At 36.5% G+C, this 24,749-nt stretch overlaps 1 protein-coding gene across 6 annotated transcripts in view; it reads left to right on the top strand.

Annotated features, from left to right (window-relative positions):
* The first annotated feature begins 642 nt into the window (after positions 1 to 642).
* Positions 643 to 24,749, top strand: part of Ptbp3 (polypyrimidine tract binding protein 3) — a 96,181-nt gene continuing 72,074 nt past the window's right edge. For 2 of the 6 annotated variants that reach the window (XM_076845678.2, XM_076845677.2), the window contains exons 1-2: positions 1,466 to 1,553; positions 3,692 to 3,725. Coding sequence is in view for 3 of the 6 variants with exons in the window: in XM_076845674.2 (XP_076701789.1) it covers positions 1,482 to 1,553 (72 nt within the window). In the remaining 3 variants the exon portion in view is untranslated. Of the gene's footprint in view, positions 831 to 1,342; positions 1,554 to 3,691; positions 3,726 to 24,749 lie in introns of those variants that run through there. The other 4 variants (XM_076845674.2, XM_076845675.2, XM_076845676.2 and 1 more) reach the window with 3 other exon arrangements.

The raw sequence follows: 24,749 nt of genomic DNA on the forward strand, positions 1-24,749 counted from the left end.
CAAAATAAAAAAATAAAAAGCTCTGGGGATGTAATCCGGGGGTACAGCGTCCCTGGGGCGGGTCCTAGTAGTCAACTCCCGGTGCCAGGCGGGTCCCGCACAGGCCAGAGGTTGCCCACTTCAGGGGCACGAACCTAGAGTCTTCCTTGAGCCGGAGGGTCCACGTCTCCGAAGACCACAACCGCGCCTGGCTCCCGGCCATCACGCTTGGCCTCGGCCGTGCTTCCGACAACCTTGTCCAGCTCCTAGCAGTACAGCCGGGATTCTCCGGTCCTAGCTGACACTCCTTCCTACTTTGGGGAGTTGGGTCCCAAGGCTTTTCCTGCCAGCAGGGGGAGGTATTCTGACCTGGCCGTCCAGGTCCGCGAAGCCGGAAGGCCCGCTGGGCAGAGGAGGGAGCGGGAAGCACAAGGCGCGCGCTCCCGCGAGCACAGGAGCGAGGCTGGGGACGCGCGCGCGCGTGCCTTGATAGGGGGAAGGCGGGGCGGAGAGGAGAGGAGACGACGAGCAGAGGGCGCCCTGGAGCCGAGCCGAGGGTGGGCGCGAGCGTAGGGGCGGGACCCGGGAGGAGGGCGTCGACGCCGAGGGGGCGGGGTCAGGCGAGGCGGGGGCGCGCTTGCGGGCTGGGAAGGCGGGGGCGCGGCGGTGGCGGGAGCGTGCCCGGTCCCCGCCCCTGTTTCCCACTGGCTTCCACCTCCGACCCGCCGGGGCTCGGAGAGGCGCCGCTCTCTGGTCCCCGGAGCCGCCCTGCAGCGGCCACCTACCCCCTCCGCTCGCGGCCAACCCGTCACTCTTCGCACGGTGCGCTTCTCCGTCTGGGCCATGGATGGGTAAGTGTTAGGCGGCTTGGCGGCCGCGCGGGGCTGCGGTGGCCCCGCTTCCTCTCTGCTCTCGGCGGGACGCGCCGAGGCCGGGGAGCGGGGCGCGGCGCGGGCGGCCGGAGAAGCGGCCCGGCAGAGCCCGACGGCAGGGCTTCCGGGCGCCTTCGTGGGGCTCCCTGAATCCGCGGAGGCGCGGTCCGCTGCAGCGTCTTCTCGCACGCGGCGCCCGGGTAATGTTCGCCCCTTCGCACCCCAACAGCGCAAAGCGGGAAACGGAGGAGAGCCCGGCTCGGAGTCCGTGCCTGGGTCCGCCCTCGGCGCCCAGAGTCTGGGGAGCCCAGCCGGCCTCCCGACACTTCCTCTCAGAAAATGGTGCGCGGCGCTGGGGGAGGCGGAGGCGGCGCTCGAGGCGGGCGGGCGTCCTCCGCTTGGAGAGTTGCTGTTTACCGGCGGGGTGGAGCCGTGGGGCTCTCCCCGGCGGCAAGGCGAGTGGCCGCCGGGTGGCGGACGGCCAGGGTGCGCGTCGGTACACGTCTGGGCGGTAACCGGGTCCCGAACCGCGGCCCCGCGCGGCTGCCGGGGGGCCGGCCGAGGTCTTCCGACTTGCGCTTCGAGACTTGTTAAGGATTTCTGTGTACCACACGTCTGGACTTAGTGACCATGGACGCTTCCCCTTCTTTCTATACCCCCTCGAAACTTCGTGAATTCGCTGCCGTGCGTGTAAGAAATTGCGTAAGTGCAATTTTCAGGGAGTTTTCAAATGCTCAGAAACTAAATGGGGTTCGTGATCAAAACGAAAAGATTTAGAATTGCCTGTACCCAATAAATATTTCTCTGGGAACTCAGGGATATAGGGTGGGATCAGATATATTTTACTGATTAAAGCGTTAATTGAAGGATCTTGGTGAATTAATAATCGAAGGTCATATTATGTTTACATCAAGTTTTTTTTTTTTTCATTCCAAACTCTGTTGGGGATTCCAAATCTATTTATTTATCCCCATTAATACATTGGAGTTTATGACAAGGTTTCTGTAAGCTTCCTGGTTGAGGAATATATACAACTTGCTTGAAAAGTAAAAGCCATTTTACATGTTGCCATATAGTTGATGATTGTTGCAAGCTGTGAAGACACTAGAATCTTCCAACCATTTTTGTCCTCATTAGATTTCATTTATCTTAGGTTTGCAATATTAAGTGTGATAAATGGGTTAATTTATTTGAATGCAGATTAAGTACTTCAGCAGAGGACAAAGTGCAATTTTAGATTTTATTTATGGTTGTGTTGTTCTTTAAAGTATTGTTTTTATTTAATTGAAGCTATTTTGTTTAATTGGAGCTTCTCTGGGCATTATTGAAGACTTGTTTCACATTATCTTTATTTTTACATTTTATATATGTGCAAAGTTTGCTACTCGAATGATTTATGTCATTGTGCCAATATTTTAGTTCAGGAAGCCTGTAAAATTAGTATTTCAGTATGTGTAGTGAATTGTCCTTAAAAGGTTTTACTTCATATATGGAAGCAGGCTAGCTTTTTGAGTCGTAAAATTTATAGTAAAAATAAAGAGGACTCTTGAATTGTGTGTCTTGGCTCTTAAACTCTTTGATAGCTGTGAAGTGCAAAGTTAATCTTTGATAGTGTTAACTCTCCCTTTGCATTATTTGTGGTTTTAAAGCTAAGAATGAGTTTATTGGCTTAAATATCCAGGGTAATGATACAGAAGGTAAGTTCATTTGGGAGTTCAGGTAGGAATATCATTTGCTCTTTGCATCAGTAATGATAGTATTATTACACACTTATGCACAAAACATTAGTTGTCATGTTTAAATTTTAGAAAAATGTATTTCAAGTTTCAGAAGTCTACAAGGGAAGATGAAATCTACAAGCTTACTGTTTAAAACAATCAGATTAATGTTACTTAACAGTCCAGAGCCATACATTTGTTTACATGTAGTAATGATGACATTATAAGTTATTAAATGGTATATAGGACTTATTTGTAGGTTTGTTTTAGGAAATATGGAGCCTATTCTTTGAAGATGTAGAAGAATTAATTTTTTTGTACAGCAAGACTTTATAGGAATTTTTACATCCCCTTCTTAAGGGGAGAATTTGCCCTCAGGAAGCTAATTAAATTTCTTCATTTTCTCACAGCCCAAAAAAGCTTCTTTTCCTTTATTTTGTTAGAAAAACAAACAACAGACCACTAATCAAAATTATCTTTCTAGTGTCTCTTCATATCCCACTGGTGTGTGTGTGTGTGTGTGTGTGTGTTTTCATTTCTTCCTAAGAGAATGGTTTTATACTTGCATTATTTTGACATGGCAGAATTTTTTTTTAAAGCTTTTTTTTTTTTTTATGCCTGAAATTTGATGTTTGTTTCTATTTTAGTTCTGGGAGACTGTCTTAACTGTATTTTGGCGAGCAGGTTTTGGTGTAAATGCAGATTTGCTTTCTGTGTCTATAAAACACAAGCACTGGTTTTGTTTTATTTGAAACTTTAGATGTAATCATTCATACCAGTGATTCAAAGGAATGAACTTTGGTGATTTTAAATTTTGGTCTGAATTTATTAAACAGAGGTAAATGAATAAATTTTAACACATTGTTTTGATGCATCAGTATAGTACTAAAAGATAATTTTAAATTTCTTACTTTACTATTGAGGCTTTGCTTTTACACTCTGCTGTTACTAGACATTCCATCATTTTTGTTTTTATTAACATTTCACAACTCATTACATTTTTATTTTTGTTATTTGTTAAGTGCTTTTTCTTTTTTTCTTTAACCTTATTATCTCTGTCTTTTTAAAAAACTTGTTCTCTAACTTTGTTTTCCATTTTCTCTTTTTACTTTTTCCATACAGTGTTGTTACAGATCTTATAGCAGTCGGTTTAAAGGTAGGAATCTTTTACTATCCTTTTGTAATTTAGTTTTGGAATTTTTTAAATGGTAAAACCATCCCATCTGTTCATAAAATTATCTGTTATGTGAGAGTAATCTTTCATTTTTATTTACTCCAAAATAAGTAGACTGGTAGTTATTTTTGGAATTTCTGTATTTAAGAAGCAGCTATAATATCACCATATACACAAATAAAGTATAAACAGAAAATTGAGCCCAAAGTTTAACTTTAAATATTAAAGGTGTTTTTGTTTTTTAGTAGTTAAATGTAACCAAGATTCTGAGCATCTTCCTGTCATGTCCTTTCTTATATCCTCTCTTTTCATGGGTGCTTATAAGTAATAAAATAATAGTAGCTGATATTTCTTTAATATCTCATGCCAAGTACTTGATATATGTATTTTTTCCCACTGATCATTATTACAAACCTGAAAGGTAGGTAATTAATATTCCCACTTCAGAGATGAAAAAGTGAGATCAGAAAGTTCATGTCCAAGACGTGGTACACTGGTGTTCAAATCCATGTCTTCCTGGTTCCAAAGCTTGACCTTTTTATATGCCTTACATGTAGCATCCAGGGTTCTAGCTAAAAAGTGAACAGCCTAGAGAGCTGGATGATTAATATAATTATTTCTCTAAGTTCTACATCACTTGTTTTATCAGGCTTGTCATTTATTTGATTTAAAAATATAAATCAAGTAAACAATACTCAATATGAGACTTTTAAAATATAGCTGGTGTAATAAGGGTTTCCTTTTGTAATTTGGTATCTGATAAAGCTGAGTTGGGAATCTAGTTCAGATTACAGTAGAAAGCAGATGATAGTATTATTACACACTTATGCACAAAACATTAGTTGTTTGTATTGCATGTGTTTTAAATATTTTAGATACATTTATGTAAGGTGTTCCATCCCTTTGTAGTATAAATGCTGCTAAAGAGAGCACATGATTCTACCACTGTCCATTTCTGTGTATCATCTTGCTAGCAGTTTCTATGCTTTTACTTCATTTGCATTTATTGTGGTTGATGGTGCTCCTCATTCTTTTTTTTTTTAATATATGAATTTTTTTAGATGTTGATGGACCTTTATTTTATTTATTTATTTACCTGTGGTGCTGAGAATCGAACCCAGTGCCTCACACATGCTAAGCAAGCGCTCTACCACTGAGCTACAACCCCAGCCTGGTCCTTATATTCTTAAAGACAACTTGAAAAAGAAGCACAAATGGGGCTGGAGATGTGGCTCAAGCGGTAGCGCGCTCGCCTGGCATGCGTGCGGCCCGGGTTCGATCCTCAGCACCACATACAAAGATGTTGTGTCTGCCAAATACTAAAGAATAAATATTAAAAAATTCTCTCTCTTTAAAAAAAAAAAAAAAAAAAAGATGTTGTGTCCGCCAAATATTAAAAAATAAATAAATAAAATCAATTGTTTAAAAAAAAAAAAAAGAAGCACAAATACAACAACTAGCACAATTGGGAGGAACTACTGCTCATACAGTTTTGGAGTTGGGTGGAATTGACCTGCTTTGACAAAATTTGAATATATTTATTATTTGGAAATAAATGGAGAGGTCTCTTTTGTTGGATTTTTTTTTTTTTTTTTGGTAGATATATTAATTCAGTTTCTCATTTGGGAATGACACTTAGATTAGAAATTACAGGCTTAACCATGTCTGAGATTACTTTTGGTGTCTGTTGGTGCCTGTGGGAGAAAGAATATTTAATGCAAATGCTGTTTTAGTCTTATCAGAAATGTAATTTGTGATTCTAGAGTTTTATCTGGCAAAAATGAATACAGAAGATATTTTTAAAAACTTAACATTTAGGAGCTAAGGGACTGTCATGCCTTTTTTTTTTTTTTGGTACTAAAGATTGAATTTAGGGACACTCAACCACTGAGCCACATCCCCAGCCCTTTTTTGTATTTTATTTAGAGGCATGGTCTCACTGAGTTGCTTAGTGCCTTACTTTTGCTGAGGCTGGCTTTGAACTAGAGATCCTCCTTCCTCAGCTTCCTGAGCTTATGGTATTACAGGTGTGCGCCACTGTGCTTGGCCTTGCCCATTTTATTGTGGGAAAAATATATATCCATTTGAAAGAAAATTTGTTAGGCACAAGAACCATATGTGAATACAGAACTGGTCTTTTCTGACTACATGTTTTGCAGTAAGCACTTTGAAAACATAACTACTCTGAAGAGAAGATAAACTGACTACTTGATTCAATAATAATCTGTATTTTTATAGACTTAAATACTGGAAGTGTGTGTAAACTTATTCATTATATTGAATTTCTTATAAAATTGTTCTTTCTTTGATCCCATCCAAGAAAGTTTAGTTATGAAATAATAGGCCAGTAAGCTTCATATTTTATTTAGATTGAAAGATATACTAACAGTTACTTCCTCTGTTTGCTGTCTTAATATGATAACACATGGTTTTAGCTAGTGGCAAGAGTGGATTTCAGGTTATATGGTTAAATAAATTTACTTTCCTGGATTCAGAAGAGCAATAGCAGATTTTTTTTTTAAATTTTTTTTTAATATTTATTTTTTATTTTTTGGCAGACACAACATCTTTGTTTGTATGTGGTGCTGAGGATCGAACCCGGGCCACACGCATGCCAGGCGAGCTCTCTACCGCTTGAGCCACATCCCCAGCCCTGCAGATTTTTTTTTAAAGAATTGAAATACTTAAATATGAAATTCATTATTTTAGCTAAGAAAGAAAACAGTTGTTTTTAGAGATTTAGTGATTTAGAATGTGTCATACATAAGGAAAGGGATTTTTGATATTCACTGCTGTGTCTGGTGCATAATCTCAAAAATGATGAATGAATGGATGTGCCACATTGTCACAAAGCTAGTTAGGTGGCAAATTTATACTTGAACCCAAGTCTTCAATTTTGCTGGTATTTCTTCTTTTGGTTATATACCATAGTGAGAAAGAATTCATTTCATTTGTAGATTGGAACTTTGTTGAAGGCGGCTAAATGTTTTCCAGCAGTTTCCAGGCAATACCATCTTTTATATTTAGGTGTATACTTTGGATGTTTCATGTTTTTCTTTTTATACTGAGGATTGAACCCTGGGGCCCTCAACCACTGAGCCACATCCCCAGCTTTTTTACATATTTTATTTAGAGACAGGGTCTTTCTAAGTTGCTGAGGCTAGGTTTGAACTCTCAATCCTTCTGTCTCAGCTTTCCAACCCATTAGGATTACTAGTGTGCACCCGGCTGTTCCATGTAATTTTTGCACCTTTCCCAAACTTAAGAAAATGATCTTTTGATTACTTATGAAATATTACTTTTATTTCTGAATGTTGTTTTGTGTTTTGAAATGCTTATTGAGAAACAGTGAGAAGTAACAAAAATCTTTAATTTTGAATTCTTCTAAGTAAAGAACCAGCCAGGTGATTCAGTGAGCTGTGCATGTTCCAAGAACTTTATTATGCCAGATAAACTGTCAGTATTATAAGTAACAGTTTTTTGTGTGTAACAATGTATATTAAATAATTAAATAAAAATAAATAAGTAGTTACACAGTGCTGGGAATCAAACCCAGGACCTCACACATGCTGGCATGAAAAGTTTTCTATCACTGAACCTTATCCCCAGACCCAAAGGATAATTAAAGATTTCAGTTTATACTGGCTTATTTTATTATTTTTATTTATTTATAATATTTTTTTAGTTGTTAATGGACTTTATTGTCTTTATTTTTATGTGGTGCTGAAGATCGAACCCAGTGCCTCACGCATGCTAGGCGAGCACGCTACCACTGAGCCACAATCCCAGCCCCTAGCTGGCTTATTTTAAATTCATCTATTTCCCATATTCCTGTTTAAATTGGGCTTCTATTTAAATGTTTCATCAACTTATTTTTTTTGGTACCAAGTATTGAACCCAGGGGTGCTTAACCACTGAGCCACATCCTGAGCCTTTATTATTATTATTATTTTGAACTTTGAGACAGGCTCTCACTCAGTTGCTTAGAAACTGCTAAGTTGCTTAGGGACTTGCTAAGTTGCTGAGGCTGGGTTTAAACTTGGGATCCTCCTGCCTCAGCCTCTCTAGCCGCTGGGATTCCAGGCATGCACCCTGCATCTGACTGTCATCCTATTTTAAGTGAGTAGTTGAATGTAGAAAACTCATGTGCTTCTGGAGGAGCATAATTGGCTTCTGGCTGCTGATCTGTATTTTAATCGGTGTAAATAAATCACACTTCAAATGATGATTAATAGAGTTGGATGAATATTTGCCATGTTCATTAACTTTTCTGTTTTTATACCTGCTCTTATTTTTCCTTTCATTTTTTGTCTTCTCTCGTTTTAATTGAGCGTTTTATGATTCTATTTATTTCTCTCCACATATTAATTATACTTCCTCTAAACATTTTTCTTTTTCTTTTTTTTTTTAAAGAGAGAGTGAGAGAGGGAGAGAGAGAGAGAAAGAATTTTTAATATTTATTTATTTTTTTAGTTATCGGCGGACACAACATCTTTATATGTGGTGCTGAGGATCGAACCTGGGCCGCACGCATGCCAGGCGAGCGCTCTACCGCCTGAGACACATTTTCTTTATTCTTACCCTATACATTTTACTATGTATATTTACACTTATCTAAGTACATAATCAAATAGCACTCTTGCTTTACATGATATGTAATGTGGGTACAATATAATGTAGCATTCTTAGTTCTTCCAACCCTTCTTTTTGTGACACTACTGATCTTCATTTCACTTAATCTTAAGCAATAATTACCCTGTATATTGTTACTATTATAATTTGCAGTAGATACCTTATAGCTCAACTAAATTTAAAGATTTATTTTACCTTAATTTATTACTTTTCCAATAGTCTTCCTTTTGTAGATCAAATATTTGCTTTATAATAAAAAAGTTTTTTTTTTGGATACTAAGGATTGAACCCAAGGGCACTTAACCACTGAGCCACATCCCTAGCCCTTTTTTTTTTTTTATTTTGGGAAACGTTCTCAATAAGTTACTTAGGGCCTTGCTAAATTGCTTGGGCTGCCTTTGATTTATATCATGATCATCCTGCCTCTTCCTTCCAAGATGCTGGGATTACAGGCATGTGCCTCCTCCCCAGTTCAAATAACTTCTTGCAAAGCAGATCTACTGATAGTGAATTCTCTTGATGTTTATTGTCTGACAAAACTTTTTTTTGTGGTGCTAGAGATATTGGGTTGACCTTTTTTTCTTTTTGATATTTTAAAAATTTAAATTTAAAGTATTACGTAAAATATCGTAAATGTATGTATTTATGTGATATTACCATGTATTTATGTGATATTACCATGTGATATGTTAATACGGGTACCCATTGTATGATATTTAAAACAGGTTAAACATTTAATCTCCTCATTTATCATTTCTTTTTAAATTTTTAAAAAAATTTTTAGTTGTAGTTGGACACAGTACATTTATTTTTATTTACTTATATTGGTGCTGAGGATCAAACCCAAGACCTCGCACAAGCTAGGCGAGCCATCTACCACTAAGCCACAACCCCAGCCCCATTTATCATTTCTTTATAGATAAAACATTCAAAAGGTTTTTAAAAATGCTTTAAATATTTTACTTCAGTTTTCCTTACTTTCAGTTTCTGTTGAAACTCTGTAATTATTATTTTTATTTCTTCATTATCTGTTTTTTCCCCCTATTTCTTTCATGTTTCTTTTATCTTTGATTTTCTGTAGAAGTGTAGATGTCTTTGTTATTTATTCTGCTTGATGATCTTTGAGTTTCCTTTATCTGTGGTTTTAGTATCTATCACTAGTAAGGAAAATTATTAGCCACTGTTATATTAAATGCTTCTTCTGTACTCTTCTTTTTCTTTGTGGTACTGGAGATTAAATACAGGGCCTTGCACATGCCCAAGCTACCAACTGAGCTACCTCTTTTCTCTTTCTGGTATTTCATTTATGTCTGTGCTACATGTTTGAAATTGTCCCACAGTTTTTGGATGTTCTTTTTTTTTTTTTTTTGATGTTGTTGTTTGTTTGATCTCATTCTTTTTACTTTGCATTTCAGTTTGGAAAGTCTATTGGAATATCTTCAAGCTCATTTATTCATATGTGTGTACACACACACACACACACACACATCTTTTTTTTTTATTGTAGATGGACACAATACCTTTATTTTATTTATATGGTGCTGAGGTTCAAACCCAGTGCCTCACACATGCGAGGCAAGCACTCTGCCACTGAGCCACAGCCCCAACTCCAAGCTCATTTATTCTGCAGATATGTCTAGTCAACTGACGAGTGTATCAAAGATTTCTTCATTTTTGTTGTAGTGTTTTTGATTTCTAGCATTTCACTTTGCTTCTTTTTTAGAGTTTTCCTCTGTTTACATTATAGCATGTTATCTACTTTTTCCATTAGATCCTTAAGCATGTTGATTATAGTTACTTTAAACCCTGTCCAGTAATTCTAGAATCCCTTACTATTTGAATCTGGTCCTGATGCTTGCTTTGTCTCTTTAGTCTGTGTTTATTCTTGCCTTTTAACATAATTTGGTTTTTGGCTGAAAGCCATAGTATCAGACAATAGAAATTGAGTGATAAAACGCCTTTAGTGAGAGTTTCATGTTAATCTGGCTAGGAGTTGGGCTGTAGATTTGCTATGGGTGCTAAAGCGTCAAATTCCCTAGTGTCCTTGTTTTTGTCTTCTCCTTAGAGTCTGATTCTTGCAGCTCTTTCAGCTGTAATCCATTGCTATTAAGCTAGAGCCCTGTGATGTGGTGGTAAGGTGTGGAGAGGAAGAAGCATTCTATTCTCTTAATATCCTTTTTTTTTTGTATTGAGGATTGAGCCCAGGGGCCGTAGGCATGGTAGGCAAGTGTTCTATAATGGAGTTATATTCTCTTTGTTTAACTTAGAAATCTACTTATTCCCAAGGACATGAAGAAAGTTATTGTCCATTATTTGTTTCAAGAAACCTTCATAGTTTTAGCTTTTATAGATATGTCTAAAGAGAATCTTTTATTTATTTATTTATTTTTTTTTTGGCAATGGGGATAGAACCCAGGGGTGCTTTACTCCCCAGCCCTTTTTGTATTTTATTTTGAGGCAGGGTCTCTTCAAGTTGCTGAGGTTGACCTTGAACTTGATATCCTCATGCTTCAATCTCCTGAGTTGCTGGGATTACAGGTATGCACCCTGTGCCTGGCCTATTTATTTTTTGTATATGGTGTAAGGTAGAGGTGGAGATTGATTTGTTTTCATGTAGTTAGTTATACAGTTAGATTGGCACCATTATTGAAAGATTTCCTTTCCAGAGTAAGTTTTTTGGAAACATTATTTGAAAGTCAGTTCATCATATGTGATTGAATCTATTTCTACATCCTCTTATTTTCATTCCTTGCTCAATTTGTCTATTTTTGGTTAATATTGCACTGACCTGACAACAGGGGGTTTATATAATATGTCTTAAAATGTGTAATGTCCAATTTTGTTCTTTATCTATCAAAACTACTTTAGCTTTTCGAGGTCATTTGAATTTCATTTTATAATTTAAAATCAGGGGCTGGGGTTGTGGCTCAGTGGTAGAGCGTTTGCCTAGCTTGTGTGTGGTACTGGGTTCAATCCTCAGCACCACATAAAAATAAATAAATAAATAAAATAAAGGTATTGTGTCTATCTACAACTAAAACAACTTAAAAAAAATTTAAAATCAGCTTGTTATTTTCTTCAGAGGAAGCTAAAATTTTGACTGGGATAGATCAGTTAATTTTTTTTTTTTTTAAATTAATTTTTATTGTAGATTGTTCAAAACATTACATAGTTCTTGATATATCATAGTTCACACTTTGATTCAAGTGGGATATGAACTCCCATTTTTACCCCATATACAGATTGCAGAATCACATCAATTGCACAACCATTGATTTACATATTGCCATTCTGGTGTCTGTTGTATTCTGCTGCCTTTCCTATCCTCTACTATCCCCCCTCCCCCTTCCCCTCCCCTCTTCTCTCTCTACCCCCAGTTAATTCTTAAAACTAAAATTTTTAAAAAACATGGCTATAATTTTTTAAAAATTAAATAAGTATCTCATTTAAATTTCTTGTTTTCTGGTATGTGTATTTATAAATTACCTTAATTACGTAAGCTGTGATTTACAAGTTTTTGATTAATGTTTTTCTTTTCTTTTTATATTTTTATTTTGTTTGTTTATATTTATGTGGTGCTGAGGATTGAACCCAGTGCCTCACATGTGCAAGGCAAGTGCTCTCCTGCTGAGCCACCATCCCAGCCCATTGTTTTTATTGTCATTATTTCAAAGTGTTCCTATATTTTTCCTATGATTTTCCCCCTAATTTTCTTTTTTTTAATAATTATTTTTTAGCTTTAGGTGGACACAATATCTTTATTTTATTTTTATGTGGTGCTGAGGATGGAACCCAGTGCCTCACACATGCCAAGCGAGCGTGCTACTACTTGAGCTGCATCCCCAGCCCCTGCCTCCTAATTTTCAAAAAAGTTTTTGTAACTGATGTGATTCTGCAATTTGTAAACGGAGTAAAAATGGGAGTTCATAACCCACTTGAATCAAAGTGTGAAATATGATATATCAAGAACTATGTAATGTTTTGAACAACCAACAATAAAAAAAAAAAAAAAAAAAAAAAAAGTTTTTGTATCAGGGATTGAACCCAGAGGTGCTCAATCATTGAGCCATATCTCCTGTCCTCTTTATTTTTTGTTTTGAGACAGGCTGTCAGTAAGTTGCTTACGGCCTTGCTGAGGCTGGCTTTGCACTTGGGATTGATCCTCTTGTCTCAGCTTCCCTAGTTGTTGGGATTACAGGCCTGTGCCCTGGTGCGTGGCTCTATTTAACTTTTCTTTTTTTCTTCCTTTTTTTTTTTTTTGTACTGGAGATTGAACTCAGGGGCACTCAGTCACTGAGCCACATCCCCAATACTATTTTGTATTAATTATTTTTATTTAGAGACAGAATCTCACTGAATTGCTTAGCGTTTTACTTTTGCTGAGGCTGGCTTTGAACTTGTGATCCTCTTGCCTGAGCCTCCTGAGCCACCAGGATTATAGGTGTCCGCCATTGTGCCTGGCCTCTAATTTCCTTTTTAGCCCAAAGATTACTTAGTAGTTTTTAGAATTTAGTTTCCAAACATATTTGTTATTGTTTATTTTATTATAGAGAACATAGTCTCTTTAGTATATTCCTTTGGATGATATTCTTTTATGAACTATAATATAGAGGTTGGCAAATTATGACTCAAGGGTTAAATTGAGCTCACTATTATTTGTTTTTGGACCTCTTGTCTGTAAGTTTTATTGGAACACAGCCATGTTCATTTCTGTGCTGTCTATGGTTGCTTTTGTTCCTGCAGCAGCAGAGTTAATAGTTGGGGACGGAGACTATAGAGGCCATAAAGCCGCTCTGGCCCTTTTAAGATAAATTTGCTAACCTGATGCAATGTCTTTGCCTTGTTCCTCCCTGTTCCACTGCTGGGAGTCAAACCCAGGGCTTGCTTCCTTTTTTTTTAGTTTAGTATTGGAGATTTAACCCAGGGGCACTTAACCACTGAACCATATCCCCAGCCCTTTTTTGTATTTCATTTAAAGACAGGGTCTTGCTAAGTTGCTGAGGCTGGCTTTAAATCGCAATCCTCCTGCCTCAGTCTCCTGAGTTGCTGGGATTACAGACATGTGTTACTCTGTCCAGCTAAACCCAAGCATTCTTTCACTGAGTTTACACACCTAGTCCAAATGTCTGTTTTGTAAATGTATCTTCTTAGCTGGGTATCTGGTTCTACATTCAGGATATCTATTAGCTTAAGTTATTGATTGTACTGTACAATCAAAATATGACTGGTTCCCTGGTCATATTTTGTATGTTTATTCTCTTTGTTTCTAAGAGGGACGTAGTAAGAATTTCCACTCAATTGTTGATTTAACTTTTTTTTTCCTTACATTTCATCATGGTGATGAATATCTAGAATTTTAGTTTTGAATTATTATAGACATACTGTTTCATTTTCTCTAGACCTTAGTATTTTTTTTTCTCTTTTCCATCAGTGTATGTTTCATTATGATATCTGGTCACTTTTAGATCTTTTTAAAAAATTATCTTTTGGGTTTGTTTTGCTACTGATTTGAGTACTTTCCCCCAAAAGTTAACACGTGTGCATTTGTGTGACAGATCTGCTGAGGCTTTGTATTCCTGAGGATATTTGAAGGCAAAAATGTAAATTTAAAAAATTTTAAATAAAATAAAATACAATTCCTTTTTAAATAAAAGTCCTTTTTATTTTGTGACAGGGTATAAGTTGCTGAGGCTGGCCTCAAATTGCAATCTACCGGCGTCAGCCTCCTGAGTTGTTGGGATTACAGGCATACAGTAGCATGCCTGGCTAGAATGCAGTTTTTTTCTTTAAAAAACTTTCTTCCAACTTGTCTTCTGAGACCTTTGAAGTCCTCAGCCCTAGTTTGTAGCCACTCCTCTGTATCACTACCTCATTAAGTGAAGTAACTTTAGCTTCCTCAGGGTTTTTCTTTCATTATTTTGATTAGTTTTTTTTTTTTTTTAAATTTAAATCCACACATTCTTCTGCTTTCTACAGATGAATTTAGAGACAGGGGTTAGTAACTCATGCAGATTACAGACTTCAGACCGAAAGACCCACTAGTTAATTAGGACAGTGAGTACAAAGACCCATTGCCTAGATATATTGTTATGTTATTGCAAAATTTCAGAATTCCATGGATGAAGAAATGATTCCCATAACTTGCGGGGAGGAATAAGTCAATATCAAATAAATGAATGTCATATGGGTATCTTATCAGTCACGCTAATCTTGAATGAAAATGGGACACTATTTTAATTTTCTTGGGGGAAATATATATGTGTGTGTGTGTGTGTGTGTGTGTGTGTGTGTGTGTATATTTAAATTTTTTTATTTTTTCCCCCCCTTGGTACTGGCGATACTCTACTACTGAGCCACATTCCCAGCCCTATTTTGTATTTTATTTAGAGACAGGTTCTCACTGAGTTGCTTAGCGCCTTGCCATTGCTGAGGTTGGCTTTGCACTTGCGATTCTCCTGTCTCAGCCTCCTGAGCTGCTGGGATAACAGGTGGATGCCACTGCGCCCTGCTGGGAAAAATAATTTTTTAACCAAAAATTCTCTACTAAGTCAAATGATCATTTATGAGGGTAGAATTTTCATCCATGGGGTGGATCCAGAAACTTTACTTTCTTTACTGTCATTTAGATAGTTATTTAAGGATGTGCTCGTGATGAAATAACAACAAAGACAACACTGGTTTAAGAAAAATTGAGCCATCCTAGAAGAGAAAGTGAGAAGGCGATATAGGTTGACAACAGCCATTCAGAAGACCCAGAGAAAACAATTATTCTAGGTTAGAGCAGAAGGACAGAATAGGGTTTTAAGAAGATTTTTTTGGGGGGGGAAAATGGGGATCGGATATGATGAAGAGTGTCATGGAAAGTTTGGGACAAAATTGTTGCTATGATAAAAGACAGTAGTATGAATAAGAATTTTAAAAGGCACTTGAAGATATTATGGAAAGCTAATGAACTGGAGAAAATCCTGGTTATATGAATCAGATTAGAATGTGGCATGATGTTAAGCAATATATATGGGACTGTAATAATGAATCCATTTGATCTTGAATCTCAGAATGGTGTTTTTTAAGTAGTCCTAAGGTTTTCACATTGGACCATAGAGTAAAAAACGAAGTGTGCCAAGATCATGTTTCCTTAAATAATAATTACATAATTATGAAAATATGTTTACTGTTTCTTGATTTTCAACTTTTTGGTAGGGAATAGCTTTACCATTGAGCCACATCCATAGCCCATTTTATTTTTTATTTTGAACATGGTCTTGCTAAGTTGCTTAGGGCCTTGCTAAGTTTCTGAGGCTGGCCTTGAATTTATAATCCTCCTGCCTCAGCCTCCTGAGCTGCTGGGATTATAGGTGTGTGCCACCACACCTGGTGATTTTCAACTTTTGAGCAACCTTTTCTAACTACATGAATGAACAGAGCCCAAATGCTGCTGTTGCAGGACAGAATGAAATTGTTAACAAAGGGTAAATTGATGGAAGGAGGAAGGAAGATAAGAAAGTACTAACACTAACATGTTTGTCTTTCAGAATGATAAATTAAGTAATGTTGAATTAACCACATAAGCAATAAAGGTATAATTTTGTTTTTATTCATATAGCAGTTATTATTAAAATTCTCAAGTACTTATAGAATAATTAAAAGTTAGAATATGTTTTAGACATTGATAGTATGGGAAAAGGATGATAAATAATTAAATTTTCATATTAGACATCAGATGGTTTACTTTTAAAGTTGATAATTTAAAAATATGAGGTAAGCATATTTTTCTGGGTTATTGGTTCAACCATTAGAATAAATGAGGATTGTTTGAATTAGAATGAGAGATTTGCTTTAATCATATAAGCTCTTAATTGATACACTGTGTATGTTCTGATAATATTAAATTTATTTAAAAATGCAAAAAGAATAGTAGATGTAATTTAACCAAAATGAAATTCAGCTATGTTGTATATTTCTGACATTCTCAGCCTTGTCTGCATTTTTCCCTCTACCCAAAGGTAAACATTTTACTGTTTTTTTAAATTTTTTTTTTTATGCAAATAAAGGTAAACACATAATTTTTCTTCTTCAAATATACAATACAGGAGATGGGTGGCCCTACCCACTTACCCATGACCCTGTTTAGCAAACAACTTACCCTGTTCAGCTTAGCCCCTAAGGTTTCTGGAATGCAACTGAATGATGCATCTTGTTGCCTCAAGAAGCAGCTGGGTAATTCTCAGAAGTTTAGCCAGCTGAGACTTGAGAAACAAATGGATTGTTCCTCACTCTTAGTCCCAGGAAGCAGCTGCTCTGAGCAGGTTGGTGCTCAGAGGTTCTATGAAGTCAACCTGTGTGAACCTCAGATGTAGACAGGTCCTCAATCTGTGCCATACATTTGCTGCCACACCAGCCATATCTCACCTTCACTGGCCCACCAGAGCAATCCTGTCCCTGCCCTGTCCAAGGAAACTGATGTGTTTCTCACATTTCCCACAGCTGGCCACACAGTTCCCAGTGAACCCAACCACTCTAAGAGAAATGACATTCCAGTTGACAGGGCAGTCCCACAGTCCTAGGCCAGTGAGACACCTGTAGACATTACTGACCTTGATCATAGCTGAAGAAGCTATGTGGACACTGCCCTAAAGTGCCAATTTGGAATCAGAGCCAATGCAGTCTATGCAGAAAAAGAATCTTTTATTACAAAAGCCATCCTATGAAATTGGTAGAAGAAACTAACCCAACAGATACAGTGACAATAAGAAACATGAAAAAACAGGGTGAACAGTATGCCTCCAAAGGAACATCATAACTCTTTAGCAAAACTCCAAAGCAAAGGAAATAAATGAATTGCCTGACAAAGAATTCAAAAGTTGATATATTTATATAATTAATTATTTTCGCAGTGCTGGGGATTGAACTCTGGGCCTCATACATGCTAGACAAGTGTTCTAATACTGAGCTACAACCCAGCCATCAAAAGTATGATTTAAAAGAAACTTAATGGTAGATGAGAGAATACAGGCAGTTTATGATATGCATGAGAAATTTAGCAAAGAAAGATTATAAAAATAGTAGAAATCTTGTAGCCAAAGAACTCTATAGCTGAAATAAAAAATACACTTGAGGACCTCAGTTGTGGAATTGATCAAAGAGAAGAAAGAATTTCTGAGCTTGAACAAAAGTTTGTTTGAAATAACAGTCAAGGAAAAAAAAAAGAAGCAACAGAGGAGACTTATGGGGCACCTTTGAGCAAATCTTCAAATTATGAGTGTTCTAGAAGAAGAGATAGGAAAAGGCATTTCAAAAATGTATTCAGTGAATAACTATTGAAAACTTCCTAAATTCTGGGAAGATGTAAACATACAAGTCCAGGAATTTCGAAGAACCCCTGTAATAGAGGTTAAAAAAAAAGATCCTTTGTGAGACTTGTTATAGTTAACTTGTCAAAAGTACAAGACAGAATTCTAAAAGCATCAGGAAAAAAGTGTCACATCACTTAGTAAAGAATCCCCATTAGACGGACAGGAGATATCTTAGCAGAAACCTTACAGGCAGAAGAGAGTGGAGTGATGATACATTCAAAGTCCTGACAGGAAAAAAACAACATCAATGAAAACAAAAGAAACATTTGCCTACCAAGAAGAGTTATCCTTCAGAAAAATGAAGAAATATTTTCCAAGATAATTTATCACTGCCAGACTGGCCATGTAAGAAATACTTAAGGGTTCCTATGTTAGAAGTGGAGGAATGGTAACTGCCATTGTGAGAATATGGGAAGATTCCAAACTCAACAGCAGACCACATACCCAAAAGAGAAAGTGAAGAGAATCAAATCTTCTCAATACAGAAAACCACCAAACTTACAAAGATGAACAAGAGGAAGAAAGTAGCAAAAGGGTATTCAGAACAACCAGGAAAAAAACATAAACTAGCAAAATAATAGGGATGTCTTTACTTGTCAGTAATTACCACCTTGAATTCAAGCAGGTTAAATTCTGCCAATTAAAAGATATAGACCAACTGAAGGGATAAAAATTACAGAGCTAATGATATGTTGTCCCTGGTAAACTGATTTCAACAGTAAAGACACAAACTGAAAGCTAAGGGATAGGAAAAGATACACCATGCATATGGAAACCAAATGTGAGCATGAGTAGCTCTAAAATATAAAACAGTAGCTCTTAAAAAAAACCCAACTTCATTGAAGGTCACTATATAATGATAAAAGGGATAATCAGCAGGAGAGGATAACAATTGTAAATATATATGCATTCAATGCTGGAGTTTCCAATTATATAAAGTAACATTATTAGATCTAAGAGGAGAGACTAATACAGTCATAGTTGGAGAGTTCAGCGTCTCAGGTTCATCTGTGGACACATCAGACAAAAAAAAATCAACAAAGAAACTTTAGAGATAAACTACTGTATACCCAAAGGACCAATATGCATATACAACATTTCATCCAATAGTTTAAGGTACAAATTCTTCTCCTCAGCACATGGAATATTCTCCAGGATAGACCATATGTTAGGCCACAAAACAAGTGTCAACAAATTCAAGAAAATTTAAATCATAACATGTATCTTCTCTGACTATAGTGAAATAAAAGTAGAATCAATAACAGGAACTTTAAAAATTGTACAGATACATAGAAATGAAACCATATTCTCTTTAACAACCAATGGGTCAAAGAATTCACAAGGAAATTTAAAAAAAATTATTGAAACAAAGCCAGGACGGGTGGCATACATCTGTACTCCCTGTGGCTTGGGAGGCTGAGGCAGAAGGATCGCAAGTTCAAAGCCAGCCTCAACAACTGCAAGGCAGTAAGCAACTCAATGAGACCCTGTCTCTAAATAAAATACAAAATAGAGCCTGGGAATGTGACTCGGGATTGAGTACCCCTGATTGAATCCCCATTCCTACCCCCCACCCCCAAAAAACCAAGAACAAATCAAGCCCCATATTTATAGAAGAAAATAATAGAGATCAGAGAAGAAATGAATGAAATAGAGAGGTGTGGGAAAATAATGAAAACTAGGAATCAAGTTCCCCCATCCCCCAAAGAAACTCCAATAGGACAAAGAGCTGGTTTTTTGAAAACATGAGCAAAATTGGAAAACCTTTAGTGAGACTAATCAAGGCGAAAGAGGAGATACAAATGAGATTGAAAAGGAGGCATTGCAACCAATATACCACAGAAATGCAAAGGATTATTAGGGACCATTATGACCACATATATGCCAGCAGACTGGAAAGCTTAGGACAAATGGATGTGTTTCTGAACACAAAACCTATCAGAACTGAATCTTAAGGACACAGAAAACCGGAACAGACCAATATCAACTTTCTACCACTGAGCTATATCCCCAGGCATTTTAATTTTTTATTTTGGAACAGGGTTTTGCTAAATCGCCAAACTTGGCCTTAAACTTGGGATCTTCTAGCCTTAACCTCCTGAGTCTCTGGGATTCCAGGTATATGCTGTTGGACTTGACACCTTTTTAAAATTTTATAAGTTGGGGGCTTCCTAAGTTGCCCAGGCTGGCTTTGTATTTGGGATCCTCTTGCATTAACCTCCTGAGTACCTGGAATTGCAGGCATGTTCCACCACACCTGGCCAGTATTTTTTTAATAGCTGCAAAATATTTTGAGAAAACAGCAATTAGAAGGATAATATCTCTCCCATTCTCTCTGTCTCTCTCTCTCCTATTCTCTCTGTCTCCCAGTTTTTTTTTTTTTTTGGTGCTGAGGATCGAACACAGGGCCATGTGCATGCAAGGCAAACACTCTACCAACTGAGCTATAACCCCAGCCCAATTACAAGGATCTCCACTGATGGATTCTTATTTCTAGTATTGTGCACTGTTAAGTAGTTACTTAAGAATAATCCTTATGCATGCCATTTCATGTCGTACATATGTATTTGTGAAATGTAATGCAGACATTGGATTACTTATGTGTCTCTAGGAAAATATTAAGCAGATTCACCTTCAGTGTGGTTGTACAATTTTGTACTCCCAATTCCAATTGAAAAATTGTGCTGTCAGAGTTGTATTTTTGCCAGTGTTAAAGGTGAGAAGTACTATTTTAATTTAGTTATATTTATTTTATGAGTAAGGTAGAGCACATTTTTTATTTTTTTATTTTATTTTATTTTATTTTTTTTTTTAAAGAGAAAGAGAGAGAGTTTTTTTAATATTTATTTTTTAGTTCTTGGCGGACACAACATCTTTGTTGGTATGTGGTGCTGAGGATCGAACCTGGGCCGCACGCATACCAGGCGAGCGCGCTACCGCTTGAGCCACATCCCCAGCCCACATTTTTTATTTTTAAGGACCATGGTTCTCATCCTATATTTCTGTTGGCACAGTCTTTTTCTTCTCAATTTCTCAAAGCTCCTTATAAAATAAGTAAATCCTTTGCCTGTAATGAACTATAAATATTTTTCCTGTTGTGTCTTTTGACTTGCTTATCGAGTTTTCTGTCATACCAAACCTTTTTATTTTTGGATAACCGAATTTATTGTTGTTGTTTAGCTCTGGATTTTAAGTCATAAGTGGCTTTCCCCATTTGAGGATTATAAAGGATTTACTTCTATTTTCTTCTAATACTTTTCTGATTTTTTAGAAATTTATTTACATCTTCATACACTTGGGCTTTCTTCTAATGAGGGATTTAAGCTATAGAATCATTGTCTTAAGATGGCTCCCCAGTTGTCCACATATCATTTATAATAAAGTCCATTTTCTCCTCTGTAAATTAATGATGTATATTGGTATTTAACGGTTGCTAAACAGTTGGATATCATGATTGTATGTCATGACCATTGGTATAAGACCCTTGCTGTTCTGATTGTCATTTAACCTCAGACTTCAATAGGGACTAAGTGAGGAGTGGAACTTCTTTTCTTTTTACTTTTTCAGTTGTACACAATACCTTTATTTATTTTTATATGGTGCTGAGGATAGAACCCAATGCCTTGCACATGCTAGGCCAGCGGTCTACTGCTGAGCCACAATCCAGCCCAGGAACTTCTTTTAATAAAAACATGTAATCCTTACCAGTAACTGAAGAAAATAATTTTTTATTTTCACTATTTCAGATAGGAAACTGAGGTGGAAATATACCAAATAACTTATCTATAATACAACAATCAGTGGAGGCAGGACTTGAGTCCAAATGCCTGAACTCCCTAGCCTATATCTTTTGTTATATCTGTCTCTGATATTTTGTTGGCCTCCAGTGTTTCAGATTCTTCCTCTTCCAAATCCGTTGCTAAAATGGAAATACGACCTTAATTTTGAAGAAGCGTGTCTGGGTTCCATTGTTAATGAGATAACTCTTTAAAAAAAATTAAAATTTAGTTTGTTTTTTAGGCTTGGCTGATGTGTAGAAAGCATGTAATGTAGCAAGACTGAGATTGCTATCCTTAGAAAGGTTGCTTCTGCCAGGCATGATGGCACACGCCTGTAATCCCAGCAGCTCGGTAAGCTGAGGCAGGAGAACCACAAGTCCAAAGCCAGCCTCAGCAAAAGCGAGGCACTGAGCAGCTCATTGAGACCCTGTCTCTAAATAAAATATAAAAAATTGGGTTGGGGATGTGGCTCAGAGGTAGAATGCCCCTGAGGTCAATACTGAGTACCCCGCCCCCACACACACAAAAAATAAGCTTATGGTTTTAAAGTTAAGCACTTAACATTCTGTTAGTTATTACCATGTGAAAAGGAACTTGAGAGAGGTCCAGAACTTAAAATGTAGAAAGAAAAAGGATAGAATTAGTATTTTTATCAATGGGGTATAACATCTTGTACCAATGTTGGTCAGCATAATAGTACTTAATTCTTGGAATTTTGTAAAGATTCAATGCAATGATTCTAAGGCCTTTTTTCACCCATACCTACATTTTCTGTATCAGGATGCATCCTAAATTTGATAGGTATACTTTAATTGGCAGAATTTTTACTTTTTAGATATTAGATAAAGTGATGGGTTCTTCAAATCAATGACTTCTTAGCTTTCATAAAATAGGAATGTAAAAAGTATGTTGAATAGTATGTGGCATATACTAATCAATCCATACTAGTTATCATTGTATTTTGTTTCTTTTGCTCTTATAAAGGGTAACTATATACAGGTATTCTTATTTAAGTCCTAATATAAAATGATATTTATATGTAGAATAAATGGGTCACAGGATTGGCATAAAATTGAGGGGAGATTTGTATGAAATGATGGAAAACAAATATCTGGGGTTAAAAATAAATTGGACCTAGTGATGCTGCTGCTCTTCTCCCTGCTCCTCCTCCATCTCCTCCCCCCTTGTATCTGGTAGGCTAAAAGGAATCATCACATATATTTTAGCTATGATCTGAAGGTTAACATGAGTTAATGATTTATTTTTAGAATCTTCCTTACATTTTATTTCAGTGTCTGTCTTTCACTTGTGTGTATTACCTTTTATCATATTAATATTCTCACTTTAATGCTAAATAAAACCAATTCTCATCAAATTTGATAATGAAACACTTTATTTGTGTTGCTTTATTGCATTATTCCTTTGCCTTGTTGGTCCTGTTAGTTTTTTTCCCTCTTCAATCAGGAAAGAGCTTCAATAATTGATACTTGAGGGAAGTGAAGCTGATTAGTGTGTTGACTTAACCAGAGAGCTAACAAGTCTGCAGGAAACTGCTGGACTCAATGTAAATTTACTGTGTGTTTCTAAGGAGACTGTTGATCCAGTAGTGTCTGTTCCTCCTCCCCATTATATCTTTATTATTTGTCCTGTTAAGGCTGCCTTTGTGTACTGTTAATTTGTTAACTGTTGATACAAAATACTTTATTTTCCTTCTCCTTTTAAACAATTTTGTTTTCTTGATAGTCTACAATCACTCATCTTATGTAGTTGTCTTTTATTTTTAAGTCTTTTCAATGTGCTGGAATATCTTTCATTCTTCCCTTAAGCCACATTTCTTATAGCACTCAAACCTAATGGGAGAAATTTTGAGTTTTAGTTACGCCTGCATTATTTCTCCTCTGCTATTAAGGAAAATTACTTATAGACACTTAGGGTATATAATTTTCAGTAAAAAATTATTTTATACTGAAATAGCCTGTATGTTGTTGAGAAAAAAATTGTGTCTAGGAAAGAAAGGTTTTATTTCTTTATTAAAAGAAGTGTTTAAAGTGACAATATAGAACTAATTATGTTTTTTATCATGTTTTACAATGTAACATAACTCTTGGGATTTAAGCTTTATAATATGAAATTTCCCTCCCCCCCTAATTTGAAAATAAATTCTTGGGGGGAAAACTTGGCCAATAAATTGTGGCTTAAGACTTTAAAAAAAATACTTATTTTTTAATTGTAGTTGGACACAATATCTTTATTTTATTTATTTATTTTTATGTGATCCTAAGGATCGAATCCAGGGCTGTGCATGTGCTAGGCAAGCGCTCTACTTGTGGCTGAGTCACAAACTCAGCCCAGCTTAAGACTTTTTAATGACTACATTTTCAGGTGTAAACTCCTTTTGTTCTTTTATTTATCACATTCTGAAATTACTAGGGTAAAAAAATGTTACCAGTATCATAATAATTTGAGTCTGGTTTATTCTGTGTGATGAGTGATAAACCCCATCATTGATAAATAGGATTCCAGATATAAACTTCAGAGTCTTTTTTTTTTTTTATCTTTATTGTGTAATGTAAGACAATAAAAATATCTGTCTCAGTGTATCACTTGATACTATAGAATTTCCTTTATGCATTATTTAAAGCATGTTTTATTCTATTTTTTAAAAGCTCTTTATATCATTGAAAGAGCTTAGTAGAATTATCCAACTTAGTCATTTATTTTGAAGAATCTTGCAGTGTTTGCCATTTCCTTATTTAATTGATATTTTGTGTGTATATTTTGAATGTGACAGTTAACATGTTACATTAATTTAAGATGTATAAATTTAAATTAATTTTCTAATTTTCCTGTGCTTGAATCTTAGATCACATTTTCCAGATGATTTTTTTTTTAACAGAAGTTCAGTGGTAATTCAAAAGTTAAAAATAAAGTTTAAAAAGTTTTTTTTTAAATGAATAATTTGATTATGTTTAATGATTCATTATTTAACCCTGTGAAGAATTAGGCCACTTGTGAAATCCTGAGACACAGTCCACACAAGTTTCGTTTTTCTTATACCACTTGTAAGTCTAGCAAGTTCTCCAAATTACTACCCTCAGGTCTGATAATTTGCTAGGACACACAATACACTGAAAGCTATTAAACCATGGTTTATTACTTAGAAAGACTACAGATTAAAATCAGCCAAGGGAACAATATATAAGGCAGAGTCCAGGGAAATAACCAAACTTGGAGCTTTGGTG

This window comes from Callospermophilus lateralis, chromosome 2 (assembly GCF_048772815.1).
Source record: "Callospermophilus lateralis isolate mCalLat2 chromosome 2, mCalLat2.hap1, whole genome shotgun sequence".
NCBI classification, from domain to species: Eukaryota; Metazoa; Chordata; class Mammalia; order Rodentia; family Sciuridae; genus Callospermophilus; species Callospermophilus lateralis.